General features: G+C 36.9%; 1 protein-coding gene across 1 annotated transcript in view; it reads left to right on the top strand.

Moving 5' to 3' along the window:
- Ctr9 (RNA polymerase-associated protein Ctr9) overlaps positions 1-22,328 on the top strand; it is a 340,468-nt gene that overhangs the window by 135,962 nt on the left and 182,178 nt on the right. Inside the window, exon 11 of the mRNA XM_090393725.1 lies at positions 16,150-16,238. Within this exon, the coding sequence (XP_090249851.1) occupies positions 16,150-16,238 (89 nt within the window). The remainder of the gene's footprint in view (positions 1-16,149; positions 16,239-22,328) is intronic.

Raw genomic sequence — 22,328 nt, 5'->3', positions numbered from 1 at the left:
AATTTCTTTATGGAAGCCTTTGAAGAGAAAGCCTTAAACTCCGCCCCACAAAAACCCACTATTTGGCTTCGTTACATGGATGATGTGTTCACTATTTGGCCACATGGCTCAGACACACTCCACTCCTTCCTAACACACTTAAACAACCAACACCCCAGAGTCCAGTTCACCTTAGAAAAAGAGGAAAACAACACCCTCCTCTTCCTAGACATTTTAATCACTCGCCAGCTTGATGGATCTTTGGTTTTCTCTGTTTACAGAAACCCACCCATACTGGCAGATACATTCACCAGCAATCCCCCCACCCCTCACAACAATATGGGGTTATAAAAACACTATATAACAGGTCAAAATTAATCTGCTCAGATGACAAGGCCATAACTACTGAACTAAACCACATCCTCAACACTTTCTTAGCCAATGGCTATAATCCCCAAAAAATACTAAAACCAGTAAACCACTCCCCCCCCCCTCCTCTCCTCCACACTAAAGATTACACCAAATCTATCACCATCTCCTACATCCAGGGCACCTCTGAGAAAATAACCAATATCCTCAAAACATATGACCTTACTTCTTGTAACAGACCATATAAAAAGCATCCCTTATCTGCTCTACCAAAGACCAACCACTTCCCCTAGACCTACCTGGTATATACCAGGTCCCTTGCAGCTGCAAATTGTCCTACTTTGTCTCCAAAGAGGCAAAACAGCAAATATCAGGATTTCAGAACACAAAGACCACATCCGGTTTCACTAGTACAGCTGCTCTGGGCTGGCAGACCATGCCTTAGATACCCACCATAGAATTCGTTGGAAGAAAACAAAAATAATACACTGATGCAAGTTTAAATACGAAAGATTATTCAAGGAATCATCAGCAGCTCTAAAAAACGTTCCTAACCCCAACAAATTTGGGTGCATGAAACTACCCCAAATTTGGGAGACTTACATTATGAGAACTTCAGCCCAACTGCCAAGACAACCAAATCTGCCAGAGGGCACCATTAGGACTTTAGGAACAATATTAGTTTCTTGCTTTCTTCCTCATTTGCTTTTGTTAGTGCCTGCGTGCACATACCATATCTTTATGTTCCTGAAGATGGCAACATGACGTTGCCAAAATATAGAAGTTATTCATTAAAGTTACCTTTAATTAATATACTTTATATTCGTTGTTAATTCTGTAAACCAATTACCAGTTATGTATGACCAACATATAAGCCTTGCTACTAGAAAGATATGAGGTATAAAACGGGTTTGCTTCCTCCTCCCCCTCCGTTAAAGGCTTTTTCATCTGGTGTTGTTGAATTTTTTTTGTGGAGTTGGGAAGAGTTCGAGTTCGGGATCTAATCGATAGCGGGCAGCTATTCTCTGCTGTCGGTTCGCGATGTCGTATGGAAAGAACAGACGAAGAAATATTCGTACTCTTCCGAGTAAGCTTGAACTATCTGGCTGCCGCATACGTCCACGTGGGTCAACCCAAGCCATGGTGTTTCCAATCAAGAATGCGATGGAAGGACAGAACAGTGAAGTCCAAATCTAACCCGTGAATCAATCACCAAGGATGAGATCGAACATTCATAGGGAAAATATGAAAGAATGACAGACTGAATGAGTTCTAGGAATGTGGTAATGTAAAACCCTTTTATAATTCTTTTGTTAAGAAAGAACGGAATATTGTGTTATGGAAGAAAAGAGATGTTATGTTATAGAATTAAACTTGTAGGAAGAAGGACTATAGTGAGATTTAGATACCAGTGTCTAGAATCTAAAGGCTGTTTCCTTAGTATTTATGTGAATGAGTAGTAGTTAATTTGCTATGAGTAATGATCTATTGAGTTATCGATGCGAATGTTTTAAGAATATGTATAAACTAGTAAAGATATTTAAAAGATGCTAGCAAGAATTTTGTGTAGTGAAAATAGCCTATGCTTGGATATGATGTGTGAATTACGATTGCTATGTCTAACCTTATAACTTGGGATAACTCTTCCTATTGAGTGTTTTTTTTGTAAATGTGTAATCTTAGAAATCTAATAAATGTATCTTGATTATCTTAACCTGTTTTGTGCCTTGAATTGAATCCAATGCTCCGCTTGCTAATATCCGATTCTGAATGGGAGAGAATTATATGACAGAGACCACAACTGCAAACTAAAGCATTTTAAGAGAGATAGATAAAATTGAGATAAAGAGTAATTAATAAATTGATTTACTTAGTATATTTTCTGAGGGTTACTCCTTTGTTAAAAGGAATTTCTAACCTAGGGATCCGGCTGGTGCAGCTTGATGAAATAAATATTGCCAGAACCTGATTAGGAGGTAACTCCAGACTGTTATTGCTGAGGATCGGACTCTATTCAGAAGTCTACCCTTTGTTAATTTATTTAATATACTTAATCATGCTAAGAATCGGCCAATTGTGAGGATATATTTAACTGTGGATAAGAGAGTACAGAATTCTGATAGTCTCGTGTGTATAGAGCATAGAAATATATAGTTAAAGTAATAACACTACACAGTGACAATCTAAGATAAGTGATATAAGTAGGAGAACACAATAAAATATAAATTAAAGAAATGTCACGACATAACAATGTCGTGACATTTCTTTAATGTCACGACATTAAATTGTGACTGATTGATTAAAACATATTAATCAATCAGTCACAGTAAGTTGGTTTTGGATTCAAGTCAGGCGATCAAGATGCATTAGAATTTAAGAGAGAGTTTGACTAATTTAGAGAAAAAATTTGTAAACTTAGGTACAAGCATATCGAGTGACTGACAGTGGGACCAACACCTCAAGAGAGAGAGAGATTGGGCTAGTTTATATGGAAGATGTTCGATCAATGGTGAAACAGGAAATTGAACGACTTCAACAGCCCTTAATGGACCATCTTGATGTGGTACTGAAACAGCTGGCAGCAGTCCCAGATAAGACTTCAGAGTCGCCTATCCCTCAACCAGAGGAGACTGATGCATTAATCAGACAAGAAGTCGAAAGACTTCAACAGCCTTTGTTGAATCAATTTGATGATGTTATGCAGAAGTTGGCGGCAGTGACAGAAAAGACCTCTGAAATATCTCTACTTCGATCAGAGAGAAATAATGAAAGGGGAAACAGAAAGGGAATTCTCAAATGTTTCAGTTGTAGTAAGATCGGACATATAGCTCGCAACTGTTTTTATAACAGGGACCCTCCATGAGAAATAATGAGTCAAAGTTTGGGCAAACTTCTCATCATAGGTATAAATGTAGACAGTGGGATTATGAACATCAAGGAAGGTCAAAAATGATAATAAAAGGTGCAGTACGAGGATCTCGTTGTGACATATTGTTGGATACTGGTTCTCAGGCCTCCGTCATAATGGGAGACTACTTTCACAGAATAAAATCCAGTGTGTGTGGCAAGGAATTTCTGATCTGAGAAAACTGATCAAAATATCAGGGTTAACAACATCCAAAGTTTATGTGACCAAGAAGGTAAGAATAAATTTTTACTTACCTGAATTCAAAATGTATGTTTGGCAGGATTTGTTGGTCCTCCCTAGGACATCCTGCCCTAACGTTCAGATAATTTTAGGAACTAACTTTCTTGAGAGGTACAAGTTCTCTTGCAACTTCTCGAGAAATAAGATATTCCAAATGGGTAACAAACGGTCCAGAGGAGAGAACCATAATTATAGGAATAGGACTAAAAGGTCACAAAAGGGGAAAAAGCAAAGTGAAGGTAATGTTACACCAAATGATAAACCTAATGAAGTGACTCAAATTAACCAGGTTGATTCTGAGATATCTTCAAATTTAGAGGTGAATAATCATCCTGAAACTTGCCAAATGTCAAGCGTTTATTTGGCAAATAACCAGGGTGGTGCAGAACAACAATTAAGGCAAGATGGTCTAAGATCAATCAGAATGAACTATATTGAGATAGATTGCAGATCTAAGAGTTTCCATAACAGAAAGAGAAGAAATAAGCACAGAAGACAGGAAGTTAGTACACGATCTCAATGGCAATTTAATTATGCAAACTTCCTCTGTTTTCTTTTCCTGCTTAGAAAGCTATAAGTGGTCTGTTATGTTGGAACTTAACACTGGCCACAAAGGCTGCACATTTACTAACAGATTGTGTAAGCTCTAAGAATAAACCTGAGGAAGAATTGTTTAGGCCCAAGGCATTGAAGGACAGCAGTAAACCTAAGTGTAATCATGAGGTTAAAACACAAAATGAGATAAAGTACAATTTTAGTCAAAGAAAGATATGGAAGAAACGAGCTACTAAGTCATGGTCAAGACCCCCCCCCCCCCCAGAGATTGTGAGGGGAACACAAATAAAATTTTTGATAAGTGATATAAGTAGGAGAACACAATAAAATATAAATTAAAGAAATGTCACGACATAACAATGTCGTGACATTTCTTTAATGTCACGACATTAAATTGTGACTGATTGATTAAAACATATTAATCAATCAGTCACAGTAAGTTGGTTTTGGATTCAAGTCAGGCGATCAAGATGCATTAGAATTTAAGAGAGAGTTTGACTAATTTAGATTTTTTGGGAAAATTTTAATAGAAGGGGGGAACCTTTGTTGAATTTTGAATGAAAATATTTTAACTAAGAAATATCTCATTCAGAATTTAACAAGAAAAAAAAACTAAAAGGGGAAATGCTTGTAAATAAGTAAAGATACTTTGTTTAAAGAATTATACCAATACAAATTTTGAAATATTAATTAAAGGTGAAAGATGTCATTTAATTGTAAAAGATTATAATGTAAGAAGTTTCTCTATAAGATATATGTTAGAGCATAGTAACGAAGGTTCAAAGTCCACTGACAACAACTTCGGATAAATTGTGTAGCCGACAGCAAATTGTTTACGTACGAACGGCATGCAGACGGTGTTTCTCGGGAAGACGTGGCACGCACACGAAGTATTTTGTTCGGGATCTAATCGATAGCAGGCAGCTATTCTCTGCTGTCGGTTCGCGATGTCGCATGGAAAGAACACACGAAGAAATATTCGATACTCTTCCGAGTAAGCTTGAAGAAACTGGCCGCTGCATACGTCCATGTGGGTTGACCCTAGCTGTGCTGTTTCCAATCGAGAATGCAATGGAAGGACAGAACAGTGAAGTCCAAACCTAGCCCGTGAGTCAATCACCAAGGACGATTATTATATGGGCACCTCCATGGTGTCCGAAGACTCATTGCGGAAGACCCAATCTATCATGCCTCTCCTTGAATCCATTAACAGAAAAAGCACTCACAACTGACTTTGGCAACCCATTCCACTCATTCACCACTCTCCAAGCAGAAAATCTAGTCCTCACACTCCTACTGACCACACCTTTGTTCTGGTTCCTCTAGCCAAATGCTGAACATTTCCTCTGCATCTATCCTATAAAACCCTTTAAGCAACTTAAATGTTTCTATCATATCCCCTCTTTTTTCTCCTGTCAACCAACTTCTGCAATCCACACACCCTCAATCTATCCTCATAGGGCACATTTCATAGGCCACTTATCTCTGAATCCTCTCCATCGCTTTCACATCCCTAAGAAACCCAGGGAGCCAGACTTGAGCACAGTAATCCAGATGCAGGCATATCTAATCCTTATAAAGAGGAATTACAACTTCTTTATCTCTACTTATTAATGTGTTCTTCACTAGCCAATAATCTTATGTGCTACTTTAGCAACCTTAGCAATATGTCCTCTAAAGTTTAACTTTCTGTCTACCACCACCCCTAAATCTCTAGCTTCATCTATTTCTTGGAGTAAAGTGCCATCATTGTGATAAACAGCTTGTAATCTGTTTATCCCAAAATGCATAACTTTGCATTTCTCGACATTAAACTGACAGCCTATTTAAATCGTCCATGTCGCCTTAATTAACTATTATTCTACCTAATTTTGCATCATCAGCAAACAGCTGAATATTTCCTTTCAGGTTGTTTCCTATTTGTACATGAAGTATCTTCACGACTAGGCTATTTGTATATGGAGTTTATTGACTTCACATCAGTTGCCTTAGTATCCTATAATGCAAAGTCTACTCCCTTTCAGACGTGTAATGCTGTGTATTATGGGCCACTACCCAGATCAGTTTCAACCTTTACTGAAGTCTCATCAGTGGGAACCAGACCCATAAGAGATATCAAGGTTGAATTAATACAGAGGTTGTATATTTTCCTTATACAAGTAGTGAAAAAATGTGGACATGTATAATGCACAACATTATACATATATGAAAGGTAGAGTGTGCTTTGCATTATGAGATACTAAGACAAATGATGTGAAGTCATTAGCAAACTTTGCTTGCCTACACTTGGATAAAGGATTAAATAAGAGCATACAGTAATAATAATTATAATAATACACATTTGAAGTGAGAAAATGAGTTTTCAAAAACTGTTTCATAATTTATAAATAGTTCATGAAATATATAATTTATAAATTTTAGAAAATCTGAGAAGAGTAAAGGTCATAACCAGAAATCTGCTGAATGTTTTAATATTTTGGAATGCAGATACAAATGTATATTACACACACACACATATATATAAGTAGTGAAAAAATGTGGGCATGTATAATGCACAGCATTATACACATATGAAAGGTAGAGTGTGCTTGAGATATATGAGATTCTACACACTGGTGTAGGTTGTAGATATAGAATAGTGGTTCTCAACCAGGATGTTTCTGCTGTACCATGCTTATATATTAGAATGCATTATCACCATAGCAGTCTTTTCTAAATACTGAATGCACATATACCTGAAGAGTTTGTTAAAAATAATATAATGTAAAATCTGTTGATTCATAAAGGTAATTTCAGTGTGATATGAAAAAGAGTTTATTGATTTTGTAATCTGTTGTTTCTTAATCAATAAACTTGAGGTTACAGTTATTATAACTTATTGCTGAACAGTTTTTGGGTGTATGCTATAAAACAATTTGGGAAAGACTGCTATGGTGATAATGCTGCAATTTTCTACTATTTCTGTGAGCAGGGCTTTCAGCACTAACAAATATTAAATGCAGGAAGAGGGAAAGGCTGCTTTTGTCCAGTAAAGAAGAATTGTTTATCCACAGTCTGATCATGAAGTAGTAGCTTCATGAAGAGGTATCAGTCATGTGTCATATTAAAATTGTATAAGAGTTATTATTAAACATATACTTTTGTTTTCAACCTAACCAAAGTTTTGATGATTGTCTATTAATATATGTATATTAGTCTATAATTATATATTAATTTTGATAAATAAAATAGTTATAAAATTAATTTGCTACTTTTTTACTGAACATGTTAATTAATAAGAGAAAAAGAACTGTTATACAATTTTTTTTAAAAGGTTAGTTGGGTTATTGTGAGTTAGAAAAGGTTGAAAATCACTGATATATATCTTCTTCTGCAGCTTCTCCCACTTAAGTGGGGGGTCACTGTTTGTAATGAGTCTCCTCCACACCTTCCTGTCTTGGGCTGTCACCACATGCAAGTTCTTCATCTTCAAGTCCTCTTCTACCAGCTCCCTCCATCTCTTCTTTGGCCACCCATGCTTCCGCCTTCCTTGCACATCCATCTGCATGACCCTTCTTCCCACATATTCGTCCTCCCTCCTCATCACATGACCAAACCATCTCAACCTTGCCTCCTGTATTTTCGCTCCTAAGTTCGTAACTTTCACTGTTCCCCTGACATAGTCATTTCTCAGACGATCCTTTCTGGTCACACCGCACATCCACCCAAGCATTCTCATCTCTGCTACTTCCATCCTGCTGATGTCCACAGTTTCTATAGCATATGTCATAGCTGGCCTCACTACTGTTCTATAAATTTTGCCTTTCAGATTGATCGGCACCCTCTTATCGCATAACACTCCAGCCATCTCTTTCCAATTCCTCCAACCCGCTTGTATCCTGCATCCCACTTCCTTCTCAGCTCCTCCATCTTCTTCCACTGTTGAACCTAAGTATCTAAAGTCTCTCACCTTCCTGATGACATTTCCTTCCAGCTCCAGATCTGTCTCCTGGCCGCCACCGCCCACTGCACAACACATATATACTCTGTCTTACTTCTGCTCAGTCTCATACCTCTCTCTTCCAGTACTTGTCTCCATCTTTCCAGTTTAGTTCCTGCTTCTTCTCTTGAATCTACACACAGCAAGATGTCATCTGCATACAACATTGTCCAAGGCGCATCTTCTCTCACCTCCTCTGTTACCATCTCCATCACAATATTAAACAGAAACGGACTTAATGCTGATCCTTGATGCAAGCCAACTGTTACTTGAAAACTTTCTGTCTGTCTGAAACAGGTCCGAACACTTGTCTTCACATTTCTGTACATTTCCCGCACCAACCACACCTCCAGACTTCTTGCCGTGGCACTCTATCGTATGCTTTCTCCAGATCAATAAATACCAGGTATAGCTCCCTTTGTTTCTCTCGATATTTTTCCATCATCTGTCGTAACCCAAAGATAGCATCTGTTGTTGATCTACCAGGCATGAAGTCAAATTGTTCCTTTGCAATCTCCACCTCCTTCCTCAATCTACCATCAAGAACCCTTTCTAGGATCTTCATTGTGTGGGACATCATCTTTATTCCTCTGTAATTTTTACAGTCTTGTGCATCCCCTTTAGCCTTGTAGATGGGAACAAGAGTACTCTCCCTCCATTCCTCGGGTATATTTTCCTGTTGGCAAACTTTCATTAACAGGTACCACAGCAGGTCAATTCACTCTTCCCCCAGTGCCTTCCATGCCTCCACTGGAATTCTGTCGGGGCCCACCGATTTTCCATTCCTCATCCTCTTCATGGCCTCCGTCACTTCCATTCTACTGATGTTCTGCACCATCCCCTCAGAAGGCTGCCCATCTCCTCTGTGAGTCCTTGCATTTTCCTCATTCAAAAGTCCCTCAAAGTATATTTTATATCTGTTTCTTATGTCCACATCCCTCCATAATACTCTTCCTTCAGCATCTTTGATCTGCCTCACATGTAAGATGTCCTTTGCTGCTTTATTTCTACATTTCGCTAGTTGGTAAATTTTTCTCTATCCTTCCTTTGTTTCTAATTGATCATACAGATCTTGACTCATCCCACTTCTGCTTTGCCTTCCTCTTAGTTGTCACTGCAACTTGTACATCATTATTCCACCACCAACCCTCCTTCTGCTCTCTAATCTTTCCAGATGTCTCACCAAGCACCTCGATTGCACAGCTCAGGATTACTTTTGAATTATGTTTCCACCAATCTTGTACACTTTCCAGTCCATCCGAAATCCTCTCCCTCTCCCTAAAACGATTCCTCACAGTCTCCTCTTTTAAGTGAAACCACTTAATTGTCTTCATCCCATGGCATCCAGAAGTTCTTATCTTCGATCTTATTTTAAAGTCTGTGCACAGCAGTCGGTGTTGTTGTGCTACTTGATCTGTTGGAATTACTTTACAATTTGTCACAACCTTAAGATGTTTTCTTCTAGTCAAAATGTAGTCAATTTGTGAGGTGTTGTTACCACTCCTATATGTTATCAAATGTTCTTCCCTCTTGTAGAAAAACAAGTTCACAATTGCCAGATCAAACGCTACTGCAAAGTCCACAACCCTCTCTCCTTCCTGGTTCATCATTCCCACTCCGTGGCCACCATGCACCCTTTCACAGTCTCTATTCTGTCTTCCTATGTGCCCGTTCAAGTCTCCTCTGACAATCACCATCTCATTTTCTTCCAATTCCCTCATTTCTTCATCTAACACGTTCCAGAACTCATCTTTTTCCTCTGCTGTACAACCAACTTGGGGCATATACACATAATACGACCACCCGCTCTTCTCCAAGACCCAATTTCATTTACATGATCCTGTCGTTCCTTCTACCCACGTCCAGTACTTCACTCTTCATTCTGCCACACACCACAATTCCTACACCAATTCTTCCCTCGTTATTTGCTCCAGAGTCGAACAATTTACATCCATCTCCCAGTTCCTTTGCCTTTCCACCTTGTCTCCTGCACACATAAAATGTCCAACTTCCTCTTCCTCATCATGTCTGCCACCTCTCTTCCCCTTCCAGTCATGCTTCCAACATTCAGTGTTCCCACTCGCAACATCCTCTCCACCTGCTTGGCTCGCTTCTTTAATCGCACCCGCCCTTGATGCGGTAGCCCTCGTCCACTTTTCGCAGCTGTAGGGCGATGTGGCTGTATGTCGCTTAAGGGGTACGCCCTAGCCCTTATGTCATTTTCTCTTTGACTCATAATCATAGTTTGAGTTGGCACCGAAGTTTTCCGACCGGATGCCCTTCCTGACATCAACCCTCGCATTTATCCAGGCTTGGGACCGACACCTATTGAGGCTAGCTTGCCTCCTTTGGTGGCTGCATAAGACGAAACGACTTAGCAAGATAGGAAAGACACCCCTAGCCCTCAAATACTCTAATAGCATCAGGGGGAAGGAGCAAGGAGAGGAGAAAGAAGCAAAGAAAGAAGAGGAGGGACTAGTCTACAGAATAATATAACAGATATATATTACATGAAATAAGGCATGGTCCAGCATCAGGTACCTCAGGTTTGCCATGCCTGTACTCACTAAAGTGAGCCCTTGAGGTAGAACCACTGATATATACATATATATATATATATAGGTAGTAGTATTATTGGGGGAGGAGAATTACACCACTATATAAGAGCAAAATAAACCAGGTATTAAGCTGTTGATATTTCATTGTTTTTCAAATCGGAATCCTTGGAGGGGGGGTGGGGTGGGGGAAACCTGTCATATGTACACTATAATCAGTTAATTGTGGAAATTCACATTGTTAAAAAAAATACAATAAAAAAAATCCCACTATAGGAATAGATGTGTAAGTAACCTATGGTTGTTGAATTGTGAAGATGGTCTTAAAATATGTCTTTCAGTTTTGGGTAAATTACAGTAGCTGTTCTTGTTTGAGATTTGGAGAATGCTTCATGATGCTGACTTCAGTAATAGTCTCCCAGAGTTGTAATAACTTTTGTGTAGTTTTCTTCCATTGAGTCCTGTGTGAAGTGATGCCCAACATATGAGCTGGTGTAATGATTCTCACTTGTGTAATGGTGACAGCATGTGCATTTCTTATGCTTTTGTTTTTCAATGTTAATAGCTTTTCCTGTCTTTCTCTAGTAAACAAAATTGTATTCACTATGCTTGATGTTCTAAAGGGTATACAGTAAACTATCACTAGAACAAATACTGTTAAAACACACTCACTCATTCACTGCAGGAAGCCATTGAACAATCCTGACCAATGACCAATAAGTGCAATAATGTGAGAAAGGATATTCACTGTAGCAGACTATCCGCCATAATAAATAATTCCATGGTTCCTCGGAGTCTGTAGTAGAGAGAGTTCACGGTAGTTTGTCCATAGAAACATGGATTCTGTTGCTACTTTTATAATATGTGGTGTGAAAATTATACTTAAATAGTACTGTAGCTGTCATTTTAGGTCTATGCTGGATATAGGACAGAAATTTTGCTGTGAGACAGGGTTTTATTTTATCCGTTTTTCAGAAGGTTTAAACATTAACTAAAATGTATGGCATAGATAATTGAGTTAAGTGGTAAGAGTTGTCACAGGAACCACCTTATGTGTCAGAATTTTCAGATAGACTATTCCTGATCTGTATGTTGGTATAATTGCTTATCTTCAGTGCATGTGTTGGTTTTCTGTAAATGGTGATTAATTGTGAACTGTTTGAGATCAAATCTCAAACAGTTCACAATTCACAACATATAGATCAGATGAGATCTGATCTGTATGTTGGTAATAATTCACAATTACCAACTGTATGTTGGTAATTGTGAACAGTTTGAGATTTGATCTCAAACATCTGATCTGATCACAACAGTTCACAACATACAGATCAGATCTCATCTGATCTGTATGTTGGTATGATTGCTTATCTTCAGTGCATGTGTTGGTTTTCTGTAAATGGTGATTAATTGTGAACTGTTTGAAATAATATATCTCAGAAGATACTCCAATTATTTGAATTGTTTTTCTATAGTGAAGTATTTTTGGATGCTTGTTGTTTAAATGCCTTAAAATGTAATATATCTGAACCATCTGGAAAAAAAAGCATCAGTATAGGTCTTGTTGAAGACTTTAATCTGTAAGTGTTTTGCAAATGTCTCTCCTTACAATGGCTTATACAAATGGTTCTCCTACTCCAGTTGCACAGATCAAGCAGGTAGAGAGGCTGAGTAATTTGATATCACCAATGGTAATGGTCTTATACAAATAGTACACATGCCTATCTGAATACAAGACAATGCCAACCACTCTCCAAATACCTTGGATCTCTTCCTCACTAGTATCTATCCAAGTACACCGTTAATGTAGTCTGTCCGCTAGGTAGTTGAGACCACAATCTTGTGCTGATCTCTTCTTCCTTGAAACAGCACAAACACAATCATTCATATCCGTACATTATATAACATTACAAGAAAGCTAAGTGGGGTGAACTATGCAACTACTATGCCATATTTCCTTGGACAGATTATTTGCTTCAGGCCATCTGACCCGAGCCTATGTGCGGAACATATCACCGAAATAATTCTTATCAGCATAAAAACATTTATTCCTCATTCCACACCAAGTTCCTGTCCCCTATCTAAGCCTTGGTTCTCCCACAGGTGTCCCAAAGCTGTACATGAGAAGAATCAAGCATACCATAACTGGCTTGCATCCAAAACACCATCCACCTATACCAGATTTTCTTATAGGAAGGCTTATACATTGGTTATACATGATTATTAATTAACTTAAGGAATTCACAACGTACACTAGAATATAAATTAAATTAAACTTTAATATATATTTCCAATATTTCGGCAACGTCACGTTGCCATCTTCAAAGGAACTTAAAATAAAGACACATGCATGCTGGCACCACACACAGTAAATGAGGACGAAGCAAGTTAGTTATTGTTTCTCCTAAAAGGTAACCTATACCAGAGCTTGGCACAGTTGCAAGAAAACTATCAACATGTTAAAAAATTAGCTAGAAAGCAGGAAATTTGCATTCTGTCCACAGAGCAGCCATGCATTATGATCTCTAGCCCAAGTCATTTTTCACACTTCTGCCCCAACAGTGCTACCACCATTGTTGCATCATCACCCATAGAAAAAAATCAAATTTCCAACAATTTCTCCAATTCTTGTACTGCTGATTTTGGTAAATATCCTCCAACTATTCCACACACTCTTCACTCTGTGTCCTTTTGCCAAAAAGAGATTAAGGAGAATTTTGCTCAAATTGAATACCAAAGTCTCCTGACCCTGATGGCATTCCCAAAATTATCCTGAAGGTCTGTGCTCCAGAGGTGACTCCACTGCCTACAGTATGGAAATAGCTCATAATTAACCTATCCCTAAAAAGGGAAACAAATCAGTACCCTGAATGATATAATCACGTAATCACAAGAAAGATATTTATTTAACCAAATATTTCGGTCTGGAAATAGCAGACCATCGTCGGTGGTATTACAAGAACAGTTTAAAAAAATATACAAGCTAGAATACTAACAATAGATCGTTGAAATTAGAACATGCCGCGTGATGTTATATCACTAAGTATGAAACGAAATATTTTGAAGTAGAAACATGATTGAATTTGCTATTAAAAAAAAAAAAAAAAAAAAAAAAAAAAAAAATTAATGAGTAATCTTGATTAGGCTTTCCCAGATTTTTGATATAGATATGCAGTCATTACGATTCAGGTTGGGATGATGGAGCAAGGCCTCCACGCTTTCCTTGAACAAACGTTCGAACCTATAACGGGATCTATGTAAGAGGCGCGTTTAATCAAGATTACTCATTAATTTTTTTTTTTTTTTTTTTTTTTTTTTTTTTTTTTTTTTTTTTTTTAATAGCAAATTCAATCATGTTTCTACTTCAAAATATTTCGTTTCATACTTAGTGATATAACATCACGCGGCATGTTCTAATTTCAACGATCTATTGTTAGTATTCTAGCTTGTATATTTTTTTAAACTGTTCTTGTAATACCACCGACGATGGTCTGCTATTTCCAGACCGAAATATTTGGTTAAATAAATATCTTTCTTGTGATTACGTGATTATATCATTCAGTCTTATGTCGCAAGTATCCTTAAAACAACAAATCAGTACCCTCAAACTACCATCCAATTTCCAAAGTAATGTAAAAATGCTATCAACACTCAACTGCAACACTATCTTGAAGACTCTCAGCTAATAAATGACCACCATGATGGTTTCCATCACTGTCAGTCAGCAGGTGATCTACTCACTTATGTCACCCATATTTGGACAAATACTATGGAAAAGTTTGAGCCCCAAGTGGTCACCCTTGATATCTTCAAGGCTTTTGACCAGGTCTAGCACAAAGGCCTGTTTTGTAAACTCCCATCATTTGGTCTAGCCCTCACTTCTGCAGTTCGACTACCAGCTTTCTGACTGAACATTACTTCAGGTGATAGTGGATGGTTACTTATCTCCTAAGTATACAACCAGTGCAGAGCCGTAACAGAGGGTAACAGAACAGAACAGAGCCATCCCACAAGGCTCTGTTCTCTTACCCACCCTATTCCTTTTATATATATAAATGACGTCAGCGGATTACCAACCCAATACATTGATGGCAGCACATTGTATTCCTCCCTTTTATTTGACAAACCCAGCAGTGCACAAATCACCACAATCTCCAGAGTCCTAATCACTACCACCTTATAATATAGATCTCCAAAACATTCATCAGTGGGGTTTGGATAATCTTGTCAATTTCAATGCAAGCAAAACACAACTCTGTCTTATATCACACAAAGAAGAACATTTCCCTTCCAGCCTTACTTTTGACAACACCCAAATCACCATGCATGGTGAGATTTATCTTCTTGGGATAACCTCATACTAACCTCAGATCTCTTTTGGAACAAACATATTACAAATATTGCTCTCTCTGACTCCAAAAAAGTTATATATTTTTTTCTCTCTCAAAGCGTTACTTTAACTCCAAACAGCTAACTTTATACAAATCACAAATCCATCTGACCATTGAATATTGATCTTGTATCTGGAGTGGTAGCCCCAAGAGCACCCTAAAGATACTGGACTGTACAAAAAAAAGGGCACTCAGACTAATCAATGATCCCTCACACACACACACACACACACACACACACACACACACACACACACACACACACACTACTGCACTTCACTCACATAGGTACTCAGTTTCTGCTGCTTGCATCTTCTACAAATACTTTTACAGCGCTGTACATCAGAATTAGCCTCAATAATATCTCACTCTCTGTCAAATCAGTTAAACGTGTGCAGTAACTAATCAACACTCCCTCACAATGCATCTCGAAACACCCATCCACGGTACTAGGGTACTATAAGTTGAAAAAAATCATTTAAAAAAATGTTGGGGGCATATGATTTTAGATGGGAATCAATGTTGCAATGTGATTGCTTCAATGCCAGTTTACCAGCATCCAAATAGTTCAAATTTCAGAAATATCAGGAAGTGTTGAGAGTCTTTTGATGATTCATCTGTGACCAGTAAAGTAAACTGATCATGAAATCTGAGTGTTTTGTGTATATGGGAGTTTTCTATACTAGTTTTGGAATGAGTTTTTAAAAGCAAATGTTGCCTCCAGAGGAAAGAAATGTGGACAGGAGTAACTTTCCCAACTATTTAGCAAGTTGACGAGTAGGTCATCCATATTGTCAATAACTGCTAGAAGGAGAATATTGGATCTGTGAATTTTTGCATTCTGTATATATGAGATGGTGTAGCATTTTATGGATCATAAACTGGTAGTATGTGGCCTTTAATGAATTATGCATTTTTTTTTTTTTGTGTTCTGTTTCATTTATTATTACTGTAGAACCCACCCTTATCTGCTTTTGTTATAATAATATTTTTGTTTAATGAGTTTTTCTAGTGTAATATTGATTCCTAGTTTCAGTGCCAAAAAAAAAAAAAAATGTGTAAATGGCAATAAATATGTAAGGAAATGATTATTATAATACTAATAATTAAAATATTTAGGAAGAACATATTCAAAGTCAGCTGTGTTAGTGACTCTATTTTTGATTTTATGAATAGGTTACCTTCGTTTGGGTTGCATGGCTAGAGACAGAGGACAAATTTATGAAGCTTCAGATTGGTTTAAAGAAGCACTTCAAGTTAACCAGGTAAAAAAAAAAAGTATTTTGATTAATTAGCAATGCATTTTAAAAAAGGTTATGTTTTAAAATTGAATGATGTTGAATTCTTAATTAATATTAAAAATTCAGCATTAAGATTTAACATTGTCTTAGTTTTTAAGATTATTAACACAAACGTTATGAATTAACTTATGACAAATACAGCAATCCCTAGATTAGTGCACCTAATGCATTCCTTAAAACAGGTGCATTAATTTTTTTTATAAAAGAATTAAGATATGTCTCAGGGCCTAGTTAAAGGAAAACCATGAAGCTGAAAGACAATAAAACATATTCAGAATATAAATTTTATTATTCTACTTCTTAACAAAGAATTGAGCTAACGTAGTTTGGCAGGCATTTTGTTTCTTTTTTTTCATACAACCGACGGTATGGCCCTATTGCCTCTTTTACTCTTCTGCAAATTTTATTGCCTCTCTCTTCATCAGGGTCAGCCTCTAAGCATTGCTGTTTAAAAACTTTGTACGAAAAATATTTTCAAATTGTTTATGTGAAATCTCTTCTGACTGACTATCAGTGGTTAAATTTTCTTCATATTCTTCGGGATCTTCCCGCTATGCATCTAAATTTAGCAGGTCGGAATCACTCAGTTCTTCAGAATGAGATTTAATCAATTCTTGGATGTTATCATTGTCAATCTCATCAAAACCCAGTTCATGCCTGATGTTGGCAATTTCCTCAACAACATTATCCATTTCATTTGAAAAGCTTCCAAAATCTTATGCACAATGTGGAAGAATGTGCTTTCAAATGGCTTGCATATTGCTAGCAGTAATTTCATTCCAATATTGATGAATATTTTCAATAGCAGATTTAATATTAAATTTCTTCCAGAATTCTACTAATGTCATAGGATTCTCACCAGATGTTGCTTCTATTACCTGTTTAAATGTTCTTCTCAAGTAGTATGCCATAAAGGTTGCGATAATCCCCTTGTCCATAGGTTGTATGAGAGAAGTTGTATTTGCCGGTAAAAATTTGGAACATAGTATACATGGAAGTAGTGTAGTATGCCATTATAAATAACTTTGTAAAATGTTTTAAATCGGTAACTAAATTATTTCATTCTGCTGAGTGATTTTTAAAATAGTTAGCCATAAAAATGTATAGATAGAAAATTTTTAAAATCTGTAACATTTATTTTTAAGATGTATATAGTTGCCCTAATCGAATTTGGGTATAGAAAAAAATGACGCACTAATCGAGGGATTACTGTAGTTAAACTTGCTTCCCCCCAATCCTAGAGAATTATTTGATGATGTTTTATGCAAACTTATTAAAGTCATTATTAGAAATAATATAACATAGGAAAACAGTCTGAAGTTCCTATAGGCTCAATAATTAAGTGAAAGTTTAATTCATCATAATGTATAATCATAGTAATTGAATAGAAATAAAAACAAAGATCACGCTGACTAGCAGAGAATTAAAGTATGAGGCATACTTTCATTCTTTGCTATCCATTCGTTTGATGTACCTAAATATTATTATTACTACTACTACTACACCTGCAGAGAGTCATTGCTGGAGGTCACTCTACATGTGACAACACAATCAACTTACCATTCTTATGATTTTTTGTCTTTGCTGTACAGTCCACTAATCTGCACTACACAGTATTATTGTGTAGTGCTGATTAATAGTGCAACAACACTACTTTTTTTTAACATGATTTTTTAATGTTCATCCCTGCACTAGAAGTGTTATGTTCTAGTTAAACTATGCATCAGGTTCAAAGTGTGATGCAAAATATTGTTTATGCTTTTAAAATATGTTAAATGTCATACTGTCTATTTTAGTATGGTAAAGTTCATCATTATCAAATGCCTGATATGTACCCTTAGGGAGAGATGGGGGTACAGGATATGGTAAAGTTTTGGTTTGAAAATAAAATTTTCCCATGTTCCAATTTCAAAGATGTTAGTTTGTGTATCATCATCATTGTTTATTTATAATTTTACACTTATAAATAGGGAAACCAATCAAACAAATAAGTAGTCTGTGGATGCTAAGGCAGGACTTGGAGGTTCTTATGACATGAAGGAAAACTAGGCTTCTCTGTCATATGCTAACTGATGGATCTGTGATGCGGAGAATTGAGGAGAGATGGGGAGAATATTGCTGATGTATTTCCAATATTGAGTTCGGGGTCTATCTTTTTTTCTTTTTCCATCTGTAGAGACGTTGAGGACCAGAGCATCGAAAGGTGCAGAAGGTGGGTGTCTGAGTTGGTGGCTGAGCCATTTTATCTGGTTTCTTTGAACAGTGCTGACTAGAGGATCTTGCTAGGTATCGAATATAGTATAATTGGGAATGGGGTCTTGCCAGGAGTAGTTCAGGATATTTCTTAGACAAGTAGTTCCAAAGCTATTTATAATATTGGTTACTGCTTTTGTTGATATGTTCCAGGTCTGGGAGCCATATAGAAAGATAGACTGGCTGGTGCACTTGTAAAGATGAATCTTCATCTCCTTTGAGATGAGGCTCGACTTCCATACTTCATTAAGACTTTTGTGGAAATGGAGTGCTTTCTGTTTCCTTGTCTTAATGTCTGTTAAGGAATCTGAAATATGTGTGATCCTAGGTATGCAAAGTCCTCTACTTCATCAAGGTGGTCATTTTGATTTATACAGATGTGCCCATCTATCTGATTTTTTAATATCTTTGTTTTTTGGAGTTTATTTTTAGTCCAAATATTTCTGCAGTTCTCCTAAGGCTGTTTGAAGTGGTTTTGGGCATCTGTAATGTTGAAGTCAATAATGACTATATCATATGCAAAGCTCAGGTCTTCAAGGTGCATCTGTATATATTGGGTCTTTGATGAGGATTCCAGATTTAACTCGAATCAGTTTATCACTATGATGAATAGGTATGGAGCCAGAGTATCTCCCTGTAGGACTCCTGTGGTGATGGTAAAACTGTTTTTGTTCTCTGTTAACTAGTACTGTGGCTTGATATCCTTGGTAGGGTGCCTTGATTGCCCTGATAATTTTAGGTGGAATGCCATAAAGTTTGAGTGTTTCCCATAGTCGTTTTCCCAGTGGTGTAACTGGGGGGAGGTCTGCCCCAGGCGGCACTTTGTGTTTAAGAAATCTTGCCATACTGTCTATAGAATAGCAACTGAGTGATGAAATAGACTTTGACAATATCATCGACGATTTTGCTAATGGAAAAGCAAGTAAAATAACATTTTAGAATGTTGGAATTAAAATTTTAGTTCAAAAATAAACACAGTGTTTTAATTTATTTCCCTATATGTCGTTTTGACTTTTTGTAGTATTTTTGGTGTGTATTGTGAGAGGGGCGGCAAACTCTGGGACCGTCCCGGGCAGCAAAAGCTCTAGCTACACCACTGGTCATTCCCTGTCAATAGAATCAAATGCTTTATTAAAGTCAGTAAAGTTCAAAAGCAATGGTAAGGGGTTGTCCTTTGAACCCGCTACTAGTCTTCTGATGCAGTGAATGTGTTCTAGAGTACCACGTTTTTTGAGGAATCCAGCCTGGTTTGTATTGAACCACGTGGAGGTATATGTGGTTCAAGTTTATTTAATATCGTTCTATTATAGATTTTTAGTGGAGTAGAAAGGAATGTGATTCCTCTGTAGTTTTCAGGTTATCCTTTTTTGGAATTGATATTAATAGACCCTCTGCTCCTGGTGATTTTCCTTCTTATTGTTGTTGAAAGCCAACTGTGAACTCCTGCATGGTGAAATCATCGCAGTTGATGCTAAGCATTTCCGGTACTCTGGTTTTCAAGAGAAATCGGTGTTTGGGGTTGGTGTGTTTTGGAAGTGTGCCTTCCATTCATAGTTCTTCGGTCTTGTTTTCATACGAGGTTCCATCCTTTTTCGTGATTTTCAGCATTCTGGGTTTTCTTTCTGCTGTGATTAGGGACTTGTCTATTTTGTAAGTTTCTCTTATCTTGTGCAAGTTTTGACAGTTTTCTAGTTCTTGGCAGAAGTTCTGGATGTAGGCTTCTTTATCTTTTGAGAGAGCTTCATACACCTCTATATTTAGTTGCTTTATCTTCAGTTTTTACTTTGCGTTTTATTTTATTGTGCTTGTCAATCAGTCTGTTTCTTTGGTTACCCAGTCTTTATCTACACTTTTTTTGTTTGATTGAAGAAATGTTTGGGAGGTGCTTGATGAATGATGCTAGCTATTGCTTTAGATATATTGTCTTTGTCTATGTTATCACTCGATACTGCCTGTGGGTGATTGTTCTTTTGTGAGTTGCTGAAATTGATTTGCCTTGTTAGCCTTTTAATTCTTCCCAATTGTATCTGAGGTGTTTTTTTTTTTTTTTTTTTTTTTTTTTTTTTTTTTTTTTTTTTTTTGTGATTTGGATGCTCTTAGTCATAGCTTTAATCGTGCACTTACAATTCTGTGGTCAGAGTTTAATTCTATGCTGTTGTATGCTCTACAGCAGGCTGCATGCGGCCCACAATGCTATTTATTTTGGCCCATCCTGATTGAATTATTTAATCATACAGGAGAATATGAAATTAGACGATTTTTTCCTAGCGTTGAATTAAATTTTTACTAAGACTTTGCATGTTTACGTTCATGCGATTAATGTCACAATCATGTTTCTTTCAACTCGACAATAAATTGCATTTGGAGTTATTCCCATTGTCGTATTTAATAACAAATTATTACAATCTCTTTGAGGTTTTGTTAACACTAGTGTCGCTGTGGGGAAATTCAAAGTTACATCTCTGTGATAACGACTTGATATCTACAAACAAGAACGAATCATATTACACAAAGTTGGCCGTGCCTTGATTGGCTTTGGCAGTGTAGTGGTTGGTTGTAGCTGGAGCAATACATTACATAACTGTTATCATAACCTGCATTATTGTGAGTTTTTCATCATTAGTTTTTTGTAATTAATATTGTCAATATAAGTAAAAAGCTTAAAATAGATTCGGAACATCGAGCATTTAACCCTGAGTGGACAAACAAATATTTTTTTACGTTGTTTAAGGGCAAAATAGTGTGCATTGTTTGCCAGGTATCTATCGTTGTGCCGAAAGAGTACAATCTGAGATGTCATTTTGAATCGAAACATCCTAACCTTGGCAAGTTGGATGCAAGTGAAAAGCAAATAAAAGCAGCAAAGTTATTGAAAGTCCTTAGCAGTGAGCAACAAGCCTTTAAAAAAGTGACATCTGCAAATGAAGTTGCCACAAAGGTAAGCTTAAAAATATCACAAGAAATAGTTTGTGCTGGCAAATCATTTACTGAGGGAGAGTTGATAAAAAAGTGTCTGATAATTGCTGTTTTCGAATTGTGTCCTGATAAGAAAAATAATTTTGAAAATATCAGTTTGTCCCGTATGACTGTTCAGCTCAGGATGGCTGATATTGCCGAGGATCTTAAAGATAACCTGCAAAAATCAGCTAATGAATTTGTCTATTATTCACTTGCCATGAATGAAAGTACTGACGTGAAAGATACTGCACAGCTTTTAATATATGTAAAAGGCGTTAATAAGAATTTTGAGGTGACAGAGGAGCTTGCTGGTTTGTGTTCAATGAAAGGAAGAACAACCAAAAAGAAGATTGCAGAAAATGTCAAGATGTGTGTGTGTAACTGAAAACTATCCTTAAATTTTAAGAATTTAGTAGCAGTTTGCAAACTGCTATGTGTGAAAAAAATGTTGGTGCTGTAGCATTTATTGAACAGTATGCAGGTAAACCATTGACAAAATTTCACTGCCTAATTCATCAGCAGGTGTTATGTTCAAAGGTTTTGCAGTTTGATCATGTGATTAAAATAGTATTTGCTCTGGTCAACTATATCCAAGCTCAGGGTTTGAAACACAATGTTTCAGGCGTTTCTAGAAGAAAATGATGCCGAGTACGGGGATCTACCATACCACACTGATATACTTTGGCTGAGCCGCAGTAAAGTTTTGTCACACTATTGTCACTCTAAAAAATGAACTAGTTGAATTTTTGGAATCTCAATTCCCAGAAATAATGGATGAAGAATGGAATCAAGATTTATTTTTCTTGTGTGACATTTTGGGTCACTTGAATGACCTTAACTTAC

Source organism: Typopeltis vanoorti, chromosome 6 (assembly GCF_054136105.1).
Source record: "Typopeltis vanoorti isolate ZY-2024b chromosome 6, IOZ_Tvanoo_1.0, whole genome shotgun sequence".
NCBI lineage: Eukaryota > Metazoa > Arthropoda > Arachnida > Uropygi > Thelyphonidae > Typopeltis > Typopeltis vanoorti.
This window is presented reverse-complemented; position numbering and strand designations above follow the sequence as displayed.